The sequence below is a fragment of the Capricornis sumatraensis genome, chromosome 13 (genome assembly GCF_032405125.1).
Source record: "Capricornis sumatraensis isolate serow.1 chromosome 13, serow.2, whole genome shotgun sequence".
Taxonomy (NCBI): domain Eukaryota; kingdom Metazoa; phylum Chordata; class Mammalia; order Artiodactyla; family Bovidae; genus Capricornis; species Capricornis sumatraensis.
The window spans coordinates 31,328,437-31,349,017 of record NC_091081.1 but is presented as its reverse complement, the minus strand read 5'-3'; the positions used below and the strand labels follow the sequence as shown (position 1 = coordinate 31,349,017).

The 20,581-nt window shown below is 40.7% G+C and overlaps 1 protein-coding gene across 1 annotated transcript in view; it reads left to right on the top strand.

Moving 5' to 3' along the window:
• The first annotated feature begins 15,891 nt into the window (after positions 1 to 15,891).
• The window catches only part of CRYBG1 (crystallin beta-gamma domain containing 1), a 228,456-nt gene continuing 223,766 nt past the window's right edge, over positions 15,892 to 20,581 (top strand). Inside the window, exon 1 of the mRNA XM_068984914.1 lies at positions 15,892 to 16,064. Coding sequence (XP_068841015.1) covers positions 15,892 to 16,064 — 173 coding nt within the window. The remainder of the gene's footprint in view (positions 16,065 to 20,581) is intronic.

Sequence of the window (20,581 nt, the reverse complement as noted above, 5' to 3'; positions counted from 1 at the left end):
GCCATTAGCTAAAAGGTACAATTGTAAAGTTAGATGAGTTCTAAAAAAACATAATGAAATGTAAATTATGTTGTTCCTCAAAGTTGAAACTCCAGAAGGCTACACATTTGTTGAACAATAATGTAATTACTGGAAGCATCAATAAAACTCTTTGACATTAGTCTTTAAAACCAGTTAAAGAAACATAGAAGAAAAACAATTCACATTACTTTATAATTATAGCTAATTTCTATCACCCCCTCTACTGGAAAAAAATACATATTTGGATCATTTACTTTATTTATTATATTTGCCTTTGGATAACTTGTGGTTGTATGTTTTTAAAAAGTCCTTGAAGAATAAATTTGTAGCCATTAAAAGTACTGAAATAAACATGACATAGGATCATTGTAATAAACTAAATCTCCATATTGAGAAATCTTTTCAAAAAATTTTATTGAAGTATAGTTGATTTACAATGTTGTGTTAATTTCTGGTGTACAGCAAAATGATTCAGTATTACATATATATATTCTTTTCAATTGTTATTTATCACAGAATTAATATAGTTATCTGTGCTATACAGTAGGACTTTCTTGTTTATCCATCATATATATAATAGCTTGCACCTGCTAATCCCAAACTCCTAATCTATCCTTCCCTTACCCTACTTTCCCCTTGACAAACACAAGTCTGTTCTCCGTGTCTTTGAGTCTGTTTCTGCTTCACAGATAGGTTCATTTGTAATGTATTTTAGATTTCACTTATAAGTGATGTCATGGTATTTGTCTTTCTCTTTCTGACTTACTTTTCTTAGTATCATAATCCCTAGGTCCATCCATGATGCTGCAAATGGCTTTATTTCATTCTTTTAAATGGCAGAGTAATAGTCTATTGTATTTGTATATCATATCTTCTTTATCCATTCATCTGTTGATGGGCATTCAGGTTATTTCCATGTGTTGGCTGTTGTAACTATTGCTGCTGTGAACATAGGCATGCATGTATATTTTCTGACCTAAGAAAGCATTTGAATGATTTATGTCAGAGAATGTTTTCTTATGCTCTGTTTTAGGAGTTTTATTCTGTCTTGTCTTATATTTAAGTGTTTGAGTCATTTTGAGTTTATTTTTGTGTATGATGGGAGGGTGTGTTCTAACTTCATGGATTTACATGTGGCTGTTCAACTTTCCCATCACCACTTGCTGAAGAGATTGTTTTTTTCTCCATTGTATATTCTTGCCTCCTTTCTTGAATTTATTCTTGAATTGATTAATTGTCCATAGGTGTGTGGGTTTATCTTTGGACTCTGTTCTGTTCCATTGATCTGTATGTCTGTTTTTGTGCCACATATCAAGAAATCTTAAAACTGTATACACAGGCTTAAACTATGTAGTGAGGATTGTCTATAATTAACCTATGAACCACTCTCTTGAGGCATTCTTAACTTTGCTCAATCATTACTGCTAATAATATACCAATAAAGGGGGAAATTTTTACTATATATCTCCTAGGACTCAAAATTGGTTAATGGCAATTATGTTGGTAATACTAGCATCACCAGCCACAACAGAGATTTGATTGAACATGGACAAGAGAAAAACTAAATTTTGTGACTATAAGAAAACATCTAGATACAAAGATATCTGTTGATATGGATACATACTTAACTCAAAGCACATTGGTTTCAGATTATGCAATGGAAATGTCTGTTCACTCTTAGTGTTAAAAATTTTCTTGATAAAATACGTGTTTTAAGTAAGGGTTGTTCGCTTATATATTTCAAAAACTAGCTAGGTTTTCACTGATAACTAATTATTTACTTCCCACAGATTGAGGCTGACTTTATGCAGTGGTATCTCCGTAAGGCTGACTCTCTGGCTTCTGTTGCTTCTTCAGTTCTACAACAATTGGTAGAGAAGTTTTTGGAAATCAGGGAGACCAGAGCAGAGCCAGGGTCTAGCTACAGCTACATTATGTCAGAATTCTAAATAAAACCATTGTTCTTTCGTCGCTCAGTCATGTCTGACTCTTTGCGACCTCATGAATTGCAGAACGCCAGGCTTCCCTGTCCATCACCATCTCCCAGAGTTTGCTCAAACTCACATCCATTCAGTTGGTGATGCCATCCAACCATCTCATCCTCTGTTGTCCTCTTCTCTTCCTGCCTTCAATCTTTCTCGGCATCAGGGTCTTCTCCAATGAGTCAGTTCTTCGCATCAGGTGGCCAGAGGATTGGAGCTTCAACTTCAGCATCTGTCCTTCCAAGAATATTCAGGATTGATTTCCTTCAGGATTTACTGCTTTGATCTCCTTACAGTCCAAGGGACTCTCAAGAGTCTTCTCCAATGCCACAGTTCAAAAGCATCAATTCTTTGGCACTCAGCCTTCTTTATGGTCCAACTCTCACATCCATATGTGACTACTGGAAAAACCATAACTTTGCCTATACAGACCTTTGTTAGCAAAGTAATGTCTTTGCTTTTTAATACACTGTCTAGGTTTGTCATTGCTTTTTGTCCAGAGAGCAAGCATCTTTTAATTTCATGGCTGCAGTCACAATCTGCAGTGATCTGCACGACAGAGGATGAGATAGTTGAATGGTTGGAGCCCAAGAAAACAGTCTTTCACTGTTTCTATTTTTTCCCCATCTATTTGCCATGAAGTGATGGGACTGGATGCCATGATCTTTGTATTTTAAATATTGAGTTTTAAGCCAGCTTTTTCACTCTTTTCTTTCACTTTCATCAGGAGGCTCTTTAGTTCCTCTTCACTTTCTGCCATAAGAGTGGTGTCATCTGCATATCTGAAATTATTGATATTTCTCTCAGCAATCTTGATTCCAGCTTGTGCTTCCTCCAACCTGAGATTTTGCATGATGTACTCTGCATATAAGTTAAATAAGCAGGGTGACAGTATTCAGTCTTGTTATACTCCTTTCCCAATTTGGAACCAGTCTGTTGTTTCATGTCCAGTTCTAACTGTTGCTTCTTGACCTGCACACAGATTTCTTAGGAGGCAGGTAATGTGGTCTGTTATTCCCACCTCTTCAAAGGCTTTAGCATAGTCAATGAAGCAGAAGTAGATGTTCTTCTGGAATTCTCTTGCTTTCTCTATGATCCAACAGATGCTGGCAATTTGATCTCTGGTTCCTTTGCCTTTTCTAAATCCAGCTTGAACATCTGGAAGTTCTCAGTCCATGTACTGTTGAAGCCTAGCTTGGAGAATTTTGAACTTTACTTTGCTAGCATGTGAAATGAGTGTAATTGTGCAGTAGTTTGAACATTCTTTGGCATTGCCTTTCTTTGGGATTGGAATGAAAACTGACCTTTTCCAGTCCTGTGGCCACTGGTGAGTTTTACAAATTTGCTGTCATATTGAGTGTAGCACTTTCACAGCATCAACTTTTAAAGTTTTAAATAGCTCAGCTGGAATTGCATCACCTCCACTAGCTTTGTTCATAGTGATGCTTCCTAAGGCCCACTTGACTTTTCACTCTAAAATGTCTGGCTCTAGGACAGTGATCACACCATCATGGTTATCTGGGTCATTAAGATCTTTTTTGTATACTTCTTCTGTGTATTCTTGCCACCTCTTCTTAATATTTTCGGCTTCTGTTAGGCCCATACTGTTTCTGTCCTCTATTGTGCCCATCTTTGCTTGAAATGTTCTGTTGGTGTCTCTAATTTTCTTGAAGAGATCTCTAGTCTTTACCATTCTATTGTTTTCCTCTATTTCTTTACATTGTTCGTTTAGGAAGACTTTCTCATCTCTCCTTGCTGTTCTTTGGAGCTCTGCATTCAATGGGTATATCTTACCTTTTTTCCTTTGCCTTTTGCTTCTCTTCTTTTCTCAGCTATTTGTAAGGCCTCCTCAGACAACCACTTTGCCTTTTGCATTTCTTTTTCTTGGAAATGGTTTTGATCACCTCCTTCTGTACAATGTTATGAATCTCTGTCCATAGTCCTTCAGGCACTCTGTCTATCAGATCTAATCTGTTGCATCTATTTGTCATATCCATTGTATAATCATAAGGGATTTGACTTAGGTAATATCTGAATGGCCTATGGTTTTCCCTACTTTCTTCAACTTAAGTCTGAATTTGGCAATAAGGAATTCATGATCTGAGCCACAGTCAGCTCCTGATCTTGTTTTGGCTGATTCTATAGATTCTCCATCTTCGATTGAAAAGAATATAATCAATCTGATTTCAGTATTGACCTGCTGGTGATGTCTCTTGTGTTGTTGGAAGAGGGTGTTTGCTATGACCAGTGTGTTCTCTTGGCAAAACTCTGTTGGCTTTTGACCTGCTTCATTTTGTACTTCAAGGACAAACTTGCCTGTTACTCAAGGTATCTCTTGACTTCCTACTTTGCATTCCAGTCCCCTGTGATGAAAAGGGCATCTTTTTTTTTTTTTTTTTTTTGGTGTTAGTCCTAGAAGATCTTGAAGGTCTTCATAGAACCGTTCAACTTCAGCTTCTACGGCATTAGAGCTTGGGTCATAGACTTGGATAACTGTGATATTGAATGATTTGCCTTGGAAACCAGCAGAGATCATTCTGTCATTTTTTAGATTGCACCTAAGCACTGCATTTTGGACTCTTGTTGACTATGAGGGCTACTCCACTTCTTTTAAGGGATTCTTGTCCACAGTAGTAAATATAATGATCATGTGAATTAAATTTTCCCATTACTGTCCATTTTAGTTCACTGATTCCTCAAATGTCGATGTTCACTCTTGCCATCTCCTGTTTGACCATTTCCAATTTACCTTGATTCTTGATCCTAACATTCCATGTTCCTATGCAATATTGTTCTTTATAGCATCGGACTTTACTCTCACTACTAGACACATCCGCAACTGGGCGTTGTTTCCGCTTTGGCTCAGCCTCTTCATTTTTTCTGGAGCTATTTCTCCACTCTTTTCCAGTAGTATATTGGGCACCAAAAGACTTTGATGCTGGGAGGGATTGGGGGCAGGAGGAGAAGGGGACGACAGAGGATGAGATGGCTGGATGGTATCACTGACTCAATGGACATGAATCTGAGTGAACTCCGGGAGTTGGTGATGGACAGGGAGGCCTGGTGTGCTGCAATTCATGAGGTCACAAAGAGTCAGACATGACTGAGCGACTGAACTGAACTGAATTGAACCAACCTGGGGACTTTATCTTTCAGTGTCGCATCTTTTTGCCTTTTCGTACTGTTCATGAGGTTGTCAAGGCAAGAATGCTGAAGTGGTTTCCCACTGCCTTTTCCAGTGGACTATGATTAGTCAGAACTCTCCACCACAACCCCTTCGTCTTGGGTGGCCCTACATGGCATGGCTCATAGTTTCATTGGATTAGACAAGGTTGTGGTCCATGTGATCAGTTTGGTTAGTTTTCTGTGATTGTGGTTTTAAACTAACCAAATAAAACCATAATTCAGGTAATTGTTTCATCTGTGAAATTTGATGGTAAGCTACCTAAGGACAGGAACTGTCTGAGTCTGACATGTAAGTCAGCGATGAACTTCTAAATCTTAGAATAAAAAATTTTTAAGATAATTGATTATTTAAAGAAAAATAATAGAAATGGACTGAGAGGTTTATGACATATTTTAAAGTAAAATATGTGACAATAACATAAATGAAGAGAGATGGGAAATGGAAGGAGAGAGAGGATGGTGCAATAAACAACCATATACTCTTCACTCTGATTCATCAAATTGTAAAAATTTGCCACTTTTATATCTGCTTACCTATCATCTTTATTCAACATTATTTTTGTTGAATTATTTGAAAGCATTGTGCTGTCAAGACACTTACCTATAAATATTTCAACATGTCTCCTAAGCAAAAGAATAATCTCCAACATAACCATGGTATAATTACAACACTCAAAAAACTCAGCATTGATATGATATCATTATCTAACATAAATCAATATTCAAACATCCCCAATTGTCCATAGATCACATGTTTTTAAAAAAAATTATTATTTTTAATTGAAGGATAATTACTTTACAATATTGTGCTGGCTTCTGCCATACATTAACATGAATCAGCCACAGGTATACATATGTCTCCTCCCTTCTGAACTCCGCTCCCATCTCTCTCCCCATCCCACCCCTCTAGTTTGTCACAGAACTTGAGTTTGAGTTCCCTGAGTCATACAGCAAATTCCCACTGGCTGTCTGTTTTACATATGGTAGCATATATGTTTCCATGATGCTCTCTCCGTTCATCCCACCCTCTCCTTCCCCCATCCCCCGTGTCCATAAGTCTGTCCTCTATGTGTGCATAGACCACATGTTTTAAATCCAAAATTGAGAATCCCTTCTAGAAAGAATTTCTCTACCACTAGAATTCTATCTTTCACCTTCTTATCTGCCATATTCCTGCACCACACACACACAGAAAACAAACTCTTGGTTTGCTCTCATCTCTGCTGAATTTCAGGTCAGCTGTCTTTTCTGTGATATTTCCAAGCCAGCTGAACATTTGTATCTATTTTTGAGACTTTTAATATGTATTAGGGTAATTCTTGGGTGAAAGTCCACTTCTCCCAGGAGACTGATTCATAAGGATAATAATTATCTCCCCTAGTTCCAAATATATTTCCAAGTGCAAATGTTTGGCCCATAATCGACATTCAAAAGACAATTTTGGAATGAATGAACATATATTAAGCGTTTAAGATGGAAGAACATATGTATCGTCTTTATATCTCTCTGCATCCCATAGAGTCTGCCCTCAACAGGAGTTTAATAGATATTTGTAAAGTGAAAATATTCAGCACTGTAGCTGGAAGTATTCTTTGTCTGTTCCTTTGCTGTTGTTTAGTTGCTAAGTCATGTCCACCTCTCTTGCAACCCCATGGACAAAGGAGCCTTTTCCAGGGGATCTTCCTGACCCAGGGAGTGAATCCGAGTCTCCTGCTTGAGAGGCAGATTCTTTACCACTTGAACCACCTGGGCGGCAACTGTTCTTTGGTACTTTCCTTTGATATTTAATAACTTTTACAGAGCAGAAGAGGTATACAAGGAATGCTAAATTTGATCTTCAATTCAGTACACCAAGATGTAGGATTTTAGTAACTATGGGGAGAATCATTGCTGTGACAATAGAAGAATAAACGTTTCATAATTCTGATATAGCCCCATAAAACTATAATTTATTATGTACTTACTAAGTGTCAAATGCCATGCTAATTACTTTATATGCTTTTAAAATTATTATTATTATATTTTAAAAGTAAGGCTTACTGAGGTATACTTGACATTCAGAAATTCATACCTTTTGGTGTACAGTTCCATGAGTTTTGACAAATGCCATAGTCATGTCACTAATTACCATTACAATCATGATACAGAATAGGAATATTTCCATCATTCCCAAAATCCTCTTATGTCCCCTATTACACACATTATTTAATCCTCCTAATTACTTTAGTGGAAAAGGCAGAGGAACCATAGATCAAATTGCCAACATCCGCTAGATCATCGAAAAAGCAAGAGAGTTCCAGAAAAACATCTATTTCTGCTTTATTGACTATGCCAAAGCCTTTGACTGTGTGGATCACAACAAACTGTGGAAAATTCTGAAAGAGATGGGAATACCAGACCACCTGACCTGCCTCTTGAGAAACCTATATGCAGGTCAGGAAGCAACAGTTAGAACTGGACATGGAACAACAGACTGGTTCCAAATAGGAAAAGGAGTACGTCAAGGCTGTATATTGTCACCCTGCCTATTTAACTTATATGCAGAGTACATCAAGAGAAACGCTGGGCTGGAAGAAGCACAAGCTGGAATCAAGATGTCGAGAGAAATATCAATAACCTCAGATATGCAGATGACACCACCCTTATGGCAGAAAGTGAAGAGGAACTAAAAAGCCTCTTGATGAAAGTGAAAGAGGAGAGTGAAAAAGTTGACTTAGAGCTCAGCATTCAGAAAACGAAGATCATGGCATCTGGTCCCATCACTTCATGGGAAATAGATGGGGAAACAGTGGAAACAGTGTCAGAGTTTGTTTTTTGGGGCTCAAAAATCACTGCAGATGGTGATTGTAGCCATGAAATTAAAAGATGCTTTCTCCTTGGAGGGAAAGTTATGACCAACCTAGATAGCATATTTGGAAGCGGAGACATTACTTTGCCAACAAAGGTCCGTCTAGTCAAGGCTATGGTTTTTCCAATGGTCATGTATGGATGTGAGAGTTGGACTATGAAGAAAGCTGAGCACCAAAGAATTGATGCTTTTGAACTGTGGTGTTGGAGAAGACTCTTGAGAGTCCCTTGATAATAATAATTATTATTATTATCATAATAACTGAACTGATTCCCCCCCCCCACCGACACCTTTTATTTAGAAAAGAAAAACTGAGGCTAAGAGTCAGTTCAGTTCAGTTCAGTTCAGTCACTCAGTCGTGTCTGACTCTTTGCGACCCCATCAATTGCAGCACGCCAGGCCTCCCTGTCCATCACCAACTCCCGGAGTTCACTCAGACTCGCATCCACCAAGTCAGTGATGCCATCCAGCCATCTCATCCTCGGTCGTCCCCTTCTCCTCCTGCCCCCAATCCCTCCCAGCATCAGAGTCTTTTCCAATGAGTCAACTGTCATGAGGTGGCCAAAGTACTGGAGTTTCAGCTTCAGCATCATTCCTTCCAAAGAAATCCCAGGGTTGATCTCCTTCAGAATGGACTGGTTGGATCTCCTTGCAGTCCAAGGTACTCTCAAGAGTCTTCTCCAACACCACAGTTCAAAAGCATCAATTCTTCGGCACTCAGCCTTCTTCACAGTCCAACTCTCACATCCATACATGACTACAGGAAAAACCATAGCCTTGACTAGACGGACCTTAGTTGGCAAAGTAATGTCTCTGCTTTTGAGTAATTTATTCAGAGTTGCATAATTAGTAGTAAGTGGCAGAGCCTGGACTCCAACCAAGGTCTGTCTGACTCTAAATCTCACAATTTAAATACACCACCCTGCCATTACTACTTTGTTGTATTCAGTTTGTTCAACAATGTATTTCCCATTTTGTTATACAATGGCCATAGAGCTGTAACAAGAGGAAAATAAACTGGCCCTTTCAAAAGTACTAAGAATAGGCTAAATGAATTACAAGATAAATGTTATGTCAAATTAGAGGCGTACACTTTATTGCACTAGATTAAAAGTGAGTAAATGTTCGGTTCATTGATATGGAACTAGATATTTCAGTAGTTGTGAGTTTTAACTTTATTTCATAACTAAGGACTCCTTTAGCCACTTGAATCTAGAAATATCCTAGGATAAACTTTGGGAGTTTGTTGCTGCCTGACACATCAGACCCAGATGGTTCCTATCATCAGGTACCTTGCCATTGAATTTTACAGATAAAATAATTACCTGCATTATAGTTTTATTTAGAGTTCTGACATGATGCATCTTTAGCCTAAGTCAGCTGCAAAGTGTTTTACTGTATTAGATAAATTAAAATTTTACTTTAAAATAATTTTGATAGAAGGAACAGGAAATCCTTAAAGTTTCTGCTATATTAAAAAGAATTGAAATTAGTGTTCAATTTAACTACTAAATTTGGGGACGGGTTTTTATGCAACAAGAGTCAACAGAAAACTGATACAGATACGAGAGTTCTGAAGTTTGGTCTGTTCAAGTATGAAGATCAAGTCATATTTTTGAAATCTCCAAACTACAAAATTAGCTGCATTTTTTAAAGCCAGTTGTTTAAAATTCAGAATATATTGCCTCATAGAAATAGATGCATTTTCTTATTAAGTAGTTTGGACATATGGAATCTTTATGTGGTCCTTCAGGATTTTTCCATTGTCTACATTCATGGTGTGTCTCTGAGGTTAAGAAACAAAAGGTGTTCACAGCTGAGTTGGCTGTTTATTGACCTTGTGCCAGGTCACTGATTTTTTTTTTTAACAAATATTTTCAGACAATAACCTAGTGGCTTAAAACTATACTGTTTATTTGGCTCTTGAATCTGCTGGGCAATTGTGGTCTGGGATGGCCTTAGCTGATCTCCAGGGGGCTCTTTCCTGTGTCAGGGATCAGGTGGTGGCTGGTCCCAGACAATCTCACTCATTTTTCTGATGGTTGGGGGTGATGGGTTTGACTTAGCCATACATCTCTCATCATCCTGCAGGCTAGTTTAGGTACGTTCATAAGCAGCAAGATTCCAAGAGAAGCAAGGAACTAAGCCTTGAAGTGCATGCATGGATGCTAAGTTGCTTCAGTCTTGTCCAACTCTTTTCGACCCTATGGACCGTAGCCATCCAAGCTCCTTTGTCCATGGGATTCTCCAGGCAATAATGCCGGAGTAGGTTACGAGTGTTACTGGAGTGCTCTGCTCCAGGGGATCTTTGGGACCCAGGAAAGTGCAAGCTCATGTCAAATATTGCTTGCATCACATGTGCTAATGTTTCATTTGCCAAAATAAGTCGATGACTAACCTAGATTGAAGGAGTGAGTAAATGGATTCTGCTACTTTATAGGAAGAGAGGAGAATTATGGGCATTTTTTTTTTACAATTAACTACAATGTCAACTTAAATTGAGATAGAAAATATTACAGAAGCCTAAAGAAAGAAAAAAAAAATCAGTGTAAGTTAGAGGGAGTTGGCCTTTTGGCCTCATTCTCTATTGGAAAATGAGGGCAGATGTTAAACGGACCTGAGACTGCTGGATAGACGAGGAGTACAAAGGGCATTATAATCTATATAGAGGACCCAGCCTCTATCTATCTATTAAATCTTGAAGATAGACATCACATGAGCTTGCCAGAGGGACAGATATACTCTGCCCTTAGACAACCTCCTACCTCTTTTTTCTGTTTGTTTACTTTTAATTGAAGGATGTTGTGTTGGTTTCTGCCATACAACAGCATGAATCAGCCATAAGTATACACATGTCCCCTCCCTCTTGAACTTCCCCTCCCAGACCCCACCCCATCCCACTCCTCTAGGGTATCACAGAGCACTGAGCTGAGCTCCCTGTATTAGACAGCAACTTCCCACTGGCTATCTAGTTTACATATGGTAATATATGTTTCAATGCTACTCTCTCAATTCATCCCCTCCTCCTTCTCCCACTGTGTCCATGAGCCTGTTCTCTATGTCTGCATCTCTGTTCCTGCCCCTCCTATCTCTTTAACTGCTCTATCTGTCCTCTGTTGTGTGTGGGCTTCCCCTTACCTGAAAAGCACATAAATGTCGGTGTTACACAGGGGTTTGTCCTTGATCCTCATTTATCCTTATTTTACACAGTTGCCCAAGGCAGTTTTGTCTGATTTCATATCAGCTCTCACCTATTCAAGCTCCCACCTGTTCGCTAATGATGTCCAAATCTTCGTATGTAGCCCTGACCTGTGGCCTCCAGAACCATATTTTTCAATGAAGTCTTAGACATCTGTGTCTCTACAGCCTCAAATCACTTCACCCTCAATATGTTCAAAACCAAACTTATTTTCATGCCCTGATCTTTTTCCTGCTTTCCTGTTTTTAGTTAATGGTTTCACTTTCATCCATTTACCTAAGCTGGAAATCTAACCTCATTATCATACTCAATTACCTCTTTTTTATTCACTACCATTCCTGGTGATTCCATCTCCTACATGATTTTGTATTCAACCCCTCCTGTCTGTGTCCACCCCATTGCCTTCGTGGGAGCTCCCATCACCTCTCCCCGACCTCTTGCTGTGTCCTCTTAACTGGTCTTCCTTAAATGGTTGCCCCTTTCTAGCTTCTACCTACTCTATTCCATTCAGGGAACACTTCATGAGGCCCCAAGTTTGCTCGTGTCACTCCTCTACTTAAAAATGTAAGCTGAGTCCCTATCACCTACAAAGCCAAGTCCCCATTCCTTAAAAGCATGGCTTACCAAGCGCTTAGCAATCTGGCCCCACCTGATCTTAATAATATCATCGCCTGCCATCCTGCCCCACCCCATCCCCTTTTATCCAACCGCACTGAACTTCTCACTATTTCCCACCAACACATGCCCTTTCACAACACTGGGCCTTGGCCCATGTTGTTTACTCTTTCTGGATTGCCAGCCTTCTTTTCTCCTTCTGATAAATTCTTATTCATCAGCACAGCTCATCAACCTGTCACCTCCCTGCTGATGACTTCCCTGAGCCATCTAGAATTAGTCACTTTTTTGTGTGTTCCCATAGCCTTTTGCCCTTTCCTTTGGCAGTGACCATCTTTCATGCTTTTGGCTGCCTAGATTCTTCTGAGTACCTGTGTTATCTTTGGCAATTTTTTAGCCACATGAATTTCATGTCTCTGAAGTTGTTGTTGTTCAGTCGCACAGTTATGTCTGACTCTTTGTGACCCCATGGACTACAGCTAGGCTTCCCTGTCTTTCACTATCTCCCAGAGTTTGCTCAAACTCATGTCAATTGAGTTGATGATGCCATCCAACCATCTTATCCTCTGTTACCCCGTTCTTCTCCTGCCCTCAATCTTTCCCAGCCAGAAAACTCAAATTTCCCTTGCAGCTAGGCATGCATTAAATGATCTGAGCTCTCTGATCAGATGTACCTGCATGGGACTTTTTTTTTTTTTTAAGAAGTTAGCATTAGTGTGTAAGAGGATGAATCGAGGGCTGGTCTTCAGTCAAGAGTGACCAGAACAGGCCTTTGATTCTTGGCATGGCAGTAACAGAACTGCCCGTGTGTAGCCCCTACTGCTGAGAGGTGATAAGAGTGGTGTTTGTGAGACCAGCTATCAGGGGTGGCTGAGCATGTTTGGACTTCAGAGTCTGGCTCACTGGCTTGTGGGATATTCTATGAGCTGTCGAACATGCCATGATAAGTTAATTTATTGCTTAAACAAGCCTAAGTGGATCTGTTTTTGCAATGACTAGAAAACAGTGAAACACTTTGGTTAGAACACATGAAGTTTTATTGTACAAGTTGTATTTTATCAAGTTGTATTTAAGTATCTATTTCTAGACTTCCATGTGTGGTTCTAATTTCTTACATCATTCATATAATAAATATATATTGGGTTCCAACTCTGTGCCATGCACTGTGCTAGTCATTGGGGATATCATAGTAAATAAGACCCACATGACCTTTGCTCTTGCAAAGTATACAGTCTACAAGATCTGTGCCTGAAACATTCTAGGTGTCTAATTAGGTTGATATACCAATTCATGTCGTTAATTGTTTCCATGAATAGATATTTATATTTTGAAAATGTAAAACTAAATGAGCAATGTTCTTAAGTTGCTCTAGGACTAATAGGAGACACATATGTAAACAAATAATGCCCATGTACTATGAACAGAAGCTTCCCTAGTGGCTCAGATAGTAAAGAATCTGCCTGCAAGGTGGGAGACGTGGGTTCGATACCTAGGTCAGGAAGATCACCTGGAGAAGGGAATGGCTGCCCACTCCAGTATTCTTGTCTGGAAAATCCAATGGACACAGGAGCCTGGTGGGCCCCAATTCATGGGGTTGCAAAGAGTTGGACATGACTGAGCAACTAACACACACATACTCTATGAACAGAACTGAAATATGTTCCAGATTCCCTGGTGGTACAAAGAACAGGTAGCATGAAGAATTCTGCTTGGAAGAGTCACAAATGAAAGAATGAATAACTGAGCTTGTAAATATATGAGTGAATGTGCATGAGGTGTCCTGTTTTTTCCTCTTTCCTTTTTCCCTTTTGGCTCTCTGTGCCCTCTTTCCCTCTTCCCTTTTCCTTGCTGATCCCTTTGCCTTTTAAGATTCAACTCAAGGGCTACTTTTATAATAAACCTTTACTGACTGCTCTTTTTCCTCCCTCCCAAACTTGCAAGCTGGGTTAGTAATGTTTCCGAACTTCTTTAATGCCTGGCATATACCTCTGCTAATTCTCTTACCCTTTGATGTATACCATCTATGTGTCTGTCAGTCACCCTTCCTCTCCCTGCATGCAAGTCAAGGCCCAGCACATAATTAGTACTCAGTGAATTCAGTAAATGTTTCTTGAGGAAATATAAATTAAAACTGCAATGAGATAACACTACCTCTCCATCCAAATGGCTACAATGAAAAAAACTTGATAATATCAAGTGTTGATGAAAATATAGAAAAACTGGGAGCTTCAAACATTGATGAAAGGAGAATAAATTGATACAACCATTTTGGAAAATATTTTAGCAAATTAGTTGAAGTTGAACAGCTGTCCACTGTATAACCCAGTGGGTGAACTCTTGGGTACATACCCAAAAGAAATGAATGGTTATATAGAAATAGGTTCATACCAGCTTTATTCATAATTAGCCCCAAACTGGAAACACCTAAATGTCCATCCACAGTAGAATAGACAAATTAATTCTGGTATATTTATATCATAAGTGTAAACAGTTTATACCCCAACTACATAAATAAGTAAAAATTTTAGTTACATACTTAATGGTTTGTGCTTTTTTTTTTTACTATATGTAGAATTTTTGTTGTTGTTTTTTAGTTGCTAAGTTGTGTCCGACTTTTTGTGACCCCGTGGACTGTAGACTGCCAGGCTCCTCTGTCATGACATTTCCCAAGCAAGAATACTGGAATGGTTTGCCACTTCCTTCTCCAGGGGATCTTACCAGCCCAGAAATCAAACCTGTGTCTTCTCCATTGCAGGCAGATTCTTTACCTCTGAGCCACCACGGAAGCCTTATATGTAGGATTACGTCAATAAAAATGTAAACTTAAAATTAATTCAATAAAAATTAATGTTTCTTGAATGATTGAGTAAATGAATGAATGAATTAGTTGGATCTTCAACTTGTGGCTCAGTTGGTAAAGAATCCACCTGCAATGGGGTTCGATCCCTGGGTTAGGAAGATCCCCTGGAGAAGGGAAAGGCTACCCACTCCAGTATTCTGGCCTGGAGAATCCCATGGGGTTGCAAAGAGTCGGACACGACTCAGCGACTTTCACCCACTCAAAGAGAAAAGAAAGAAGAAAATATTACTGTGTAAGAGGAACTTATACTGCACTGAGTTTTAAAGTAGTATTTGGTTCTTGAAATCTTTATAGTCTAACAATGCCTCAAATGAAATGTTCCTGGACATTTTTTGCTTAAATATTAGTTCCCTTTGCTATTTAACCACAATTGTGAGGTTAAAAAAGGAAGTCATTAAGAGTAAAACAGATGTTGGAGAGGCCTGTGGGACTGGGGTTTAGTTCACAATGAGGGATCTTTGAAGCCCTAGGGAACTGGGGAATATGGCTCATTCCCTTCTGTTTTCTATCCTTTTGTGTTTTATGAGGTGCAAGTACAGATTAATTATGCAAACACTTGAAGGGAGAGGACAGCAGTTGACACTTGTGATTACAAACAAGAACAGAAGTCACCCAGCACATGACATTGCCCAAGATACCTGAAGGTCAGAGTAGAATAGTTCTAATTGCCTGGCAGCCTGGCCAGGGGATGCGCCTCTCCCATCCTTCTTCAGGCGGGGTTCGTGGCTAAGCCATTCTTCGCGCTAGCCTTGGACAGGCCAAGAGTGACCGACAACTCCGCAGACGACCTGTGGCACATGCACCGGAGGGGATGTCAAAACCCGACCCAGCTCTGGCTCCCACCGCAGAACAGAGGATGCCGGGACAAGAGACGCGGGCGGTTCCCAAGATTTCCAGTAGGTGTCGCTATCCCGCGGCCGCCGCACTCCCCGAGGTCCGGGACGAGGGGGCGTGTCCTCCATACCTGCGGCTCCGGGCGCCCGCCTCACCTGGGCTCCCTCCGCGGGCCTCCTGCGCCGTGGGGGAGGCGCTCTGCCGCAGACCCGCGACGAGGGGGCGGGGTCGGCCGGCGCGCGGGGAGAGGCGGGCCAGCGGGCGCCCAGGTGAGTTCTTTTATTCATACAAGGACCGGGCGACCGAGAGGGCAGCGTCCGAGCAGCCAGAGGAGGCAGACGAGAAGATGCCGCTGTCGCTGCCACCTCAGGCTGACCACGGCGAGTCCAGTCCGTCCAGGCCCCCCAAAAAGCACACCTCTTTCCATATCTGGCGCTCCAAGAAGAAGCAGCAGCCTCCGCGGTCTGACTGTGGGGTGTTCATTCCGCACCCGCCCCTGGCGCCCCTCAGAGAGGACAGGTAAGCCCCTCGGCGAGCGCGCCTATCCCCGACTCACTTCCCCCGACCTTTTCCACTCCGGCTACCCTGACCCTCGAGTCCTCTCTACCCTCGGCCTCGATCGACCCCTCTCCGAGGAGGGGAAAGGCCCAAGGTCGGTTTCGCGCGGCAGGAACGTAACGGGGTCCAAGGAGGGGACTGTGGCGGTCGCCGTGAATGAACGGGTTCCTCGCTGCTTCTGGCTCAGACCAAGCACCAGTGAGAGGAACTTGCGCCCACCCATGTAGACTTTACTTTGACTACAAAGTAAGTGTAGCAAAGACAACACCAGAAGCTATCAACCTGCTGACGAGAGCAGGTGGGTTGCGAAGGGTTGTTACCATAACGGGGTCGGAACTCCACCTGGGGATTTCTTCAGACTTCTGACCGCGGTGCCCTAGTTGTGAAGATGTCCACTCGTGGTATTATAGCTCCACTGTCCTCACAGGATCCGAGTGGAGGAGGAAGTGGCAGGGATGGTTATCCCAATTTAATGGGTGGAGAACTTGAGACCAAAGGGTGCATGACTTGTCCCCACTGGAATCAGTGGTAGAAAAAGGCAGCACCTAGTTATTCCAAGTGTAACTGCCATAGTGCTTTTAAATGTTTTGCCGTGGTTTTGTGACGATTTTATCTTTCATGCATAAGTATTCAGTTATACTATCTGAATTGGTGCGTTCGTTGAGCAATAATAAATTTGACATAATGGTATATTTAAGAGGTTCAGGTGTGTGAAAAATCTATTGAAGGACAGTTGGCAATTTCCAGTATATCCTTCTATATATGTGTGTGTGGTTTTTTTAAACAAAACATTTATTTAGTTCTTAGGCTTTGCTGGGTCTTCACTGCAGCATGTAGGATCTTTTATTTAGGGCATGTGGACTCTAAATGTGGGATCTAGTTCCCTGACCAGGGATCAAATCTCAGCCCCATGCATTGGGAGCGTGGAGTCTTAGCCACTGAACCACCAGGGAATTCCCCTTCTGTATTTGCTTCTAAATACCCACCTTTATGTGTGTTTAACACACACCTTTGTGAACAGTGAGAATAATATTGTACAAGATTTGCATTTTAGAAATGTTTTTCCTTTTATTTCTAAAAGAGTCTTTGCAACGTAATTTCAATCATTTCACAAATATTAACTAAGTGCTGGGGTATCAAAAACAATGAGAGTGGTCTCTGTCATCAAAGAAATCTTTGTGTCTTGAGAACACCAAAAAGTGAACAGTGGAATAAGTGCTGTAATAGATGTTAGAATAGAGGAAGGGATCTATGGAGGCTTCCTGGAGGAGGATGACTGAGGCAGTTTAGTCAGAAAAGGGAAGGAGCAATGTGTTCCAGGCAGAGGTTGCATTATGAGCATCCTCAATACTTGGAAGAACATGGTACTTCCTGAGAAGTACTTCCTGAACAAGTGGTTCAGGGAAGTCTGAGTATGTGTGAGAACATAGACAGTGGGGTGCTGACACAGAATGCATTTTATTTTTTCTCATATTTATCATTCACAGTAGTAATTGCTTGTAATAGGACCTATTTTTTACCACCTAAAGACTTAGTGTGCTTAACTATGAATTTCTAACAAAATGTTACTTAATAACGATGTATCCAACATAAAAGTATTTTTCCTATTACATCAGCAAATAATTTCAACACTTCCATAGTAATGGTCTTATCTGACCTGGTCCCATCACATTTTCCCTATCAAATGACATGATACACAGCTATAAACAATTTTGTTGTTCAGTTGCTAATTTGTGCCTGACTCTTTGCAACCCCATGGAGTGCAGCACACCAGGCTTCCCTGTCCTTCACTATCTCCCTGAGTTTGCTCACACTCATGTCCATTGAGTTGGTGATGCCATCCAACCATCTCATCCTCTGTTGTTCCCCCTCTCCTCCTGCCTTCTATTTTTTCTGGCATCTGTCCCTTTGCATCAGGTGGCCAAAGTATTGGAGCTTCAGCTTCAGCATCAGTCTTTCCAATGAATATTCAGGGTTGATTTCCTTTAGGATTGACTGGTTTGCTCTCCTTGCAGTCCAAGGGACTCTCAAGAGTCTTCTCCAACACCACAGTTCAAAAGCACAAATTCTTTGGTGCTCAGCCTTCTTTATGGTCCAACTCTCACATCCGTACATGACTACTGGAAAAACCATAGCTTTGACTATATGGATCTTTGTCAGCAAAGTGTTGTTAAATAAACAACTTATTCAAATCCAAATGCATTTTAGACTAAAACTTAGGAGTTTTTATTTCTCTCCTTGAGCTTCTTGTATTTTAGTTCAGTCTTAAAGCACTTCATTCTTTCCTTTAGAATTATGATGAACTTTGTACTAACAAAGTTAGTACAAAAGTTAGTGCAAAGTTAGTGAGAACTAAACTTACTGGTCTATCTCTGGGATGTTTTTCTAGTTATATCATCTTTATACACATTTTGTTTCTCCTGAGAGGGTGTACCGGTTATTAGTAAAGACAGCAGCTAAAGCACACTTAGATTTCTGGCCCATCTTTGGTCAGTCTCACTCTCTTGAGCAATCTGCCCTGTTTGTTCATTTCTGTCCAGGATTTGGAGGTGTTTGTGGGCCTCAGCTGGAATGTGCAGCACTCACTGGGACCTTCGTTTCTATATAAGGATGGGACAGTCAGGTGGCCACACTTATCTGCTGGGTATTCACCATTAATTTTTTGTGGGCTTTTAGAGCAAATGAAAATGAATTTATGACCTGGATAAATGACCTTGGACAAGTTACTTCACCTTTCTGAGTCTCCATTTCTTCAGATGGAAAATGGAGAACATAGTAATACTAATTCTGTAGGACTGTTGTGAATATCACATGCTAGTTTATGTTATTAAATGTAAAACTCTTATCACACCTCTGGATGCAAAGTAGAATCTCAGTAAATGTAAAACCATCACCACCACCATCACCATTATCATTATTATAAATGCTAAGCTCTAATGGGAGGAATGGGAAAGAATAGGGTTGGAGGGGAAAAAATGCTTCCCCTCTTACAGTTCAATGATGGTTTAAAGTTTACTGATGTCTGTATTCTGCAAATATTTGCAACCTTTAATGCCTATGTTCTAAAACTTAGTGACCATTGCTTGCTTCCTTTACATAAAATAATTTGAACATGGCTGTCCCTTTCCCTAAAATGCACCCGCAGAGTTTTTTTTTCTTTTTTTCAAGCTTGGTTTTGGTAAGCATCAGTTTAGTTCAGTTCAGTTGCTCAGTCGTGTCCGACTCTTTGCGACCCCATCAATTGCAGCACGCCAGGCCTCCCTGTCCATCACCAACTCCCGGAGTTCGCTCAGACTCATGACCATCGAGTCAGTGATGCCATCCAGCCATCTCATTCTCTGTCGTCCCCTCCTCATCCTGCCCCCAATCCCTCCCAGCATCAGAGTCTTTTCCAATGAGTCAACTCTTCGCATGAGGTGGCCAAAGTATTGGAGCTTCAGCTTTAGCATCATTCCTTCCAAAGAAATCCCAAGGCTGATCTCCTGCAGAATAGACTGGCTGGATCTCTTTGCAGGCCAAGGGACTCTCAAGAGTCTTCTCCAACAGCACAGTTCAAAAGCATCAGTTCTTTGGTGCTGAGCTTTCTTCACAGTCCAACTTTCACATCCATACATGACCACTGGAAAAGCCATAGCCTTGACTAGACAGACCTTTGTTGGCAAAGTAATGTCTCTGCTTTTGAATATGCTATCTAGGCTGGTCATAACTTTTCTTCCAAGGAGTAAGCGTCTTTTAATTTCATGGCTGCAGTCACCATCTGCAGTAATTTTGGAGCCCCCAAAATAAAGTCTGACACTGTTTCCCCATCTATTTCCCATGAAGTGATGGGACCGGATGCCATGATCTTCGTTTTCTGAATATTGAGCTTTAAGCCAACTTTTTCACTCTCCTCTTTCACTTTCATCAAGAGGCTTTTTAGTTCCTCTTCACTTTCTGCCATAAGGGTGGTGTCATCTGCATATCTGAGGTTATGGATATTTCTCCCAGCAATCTTGATTCCAGCTTGTGCTTCTTCCAGCCCAGCGTTTCTCATGATGTACTCTGGATATAAGTTAAATAAGCAGGATGACAATATACAGCCTTGATGTACTCCTTTTCCTATTTGGAACCATATGTTATTTTCCATAGAAACAGAGCCATCACCCTCCTGAGTCAGCCTCATCTGCCGTCTTGTCCATTCTCTTGCCATCTGAGGGACCACACTGGTGTGTTTGGAGAGGGCATGGTGAGTTTTGGCTAGCTTTTCCTTAGCAGCCTTCAGTGGCACCATCATTTATCAGGTTTTGAATTATACTTCATTTGTAAACATTTTATTCAGAGTGTGAATTCTCTGTGTTGTGCTTAGTTGCTCAGTCATGTCTGACTCAGACTCTTTGCAGACCCATGTAGACCCTTTGTAGCCTCCTATAGCCACTTTGTAGATAGCCAGTCTCCATTATCCATGGGATTCTCCAGGCCAGAATACTGGAGTGGGTAGT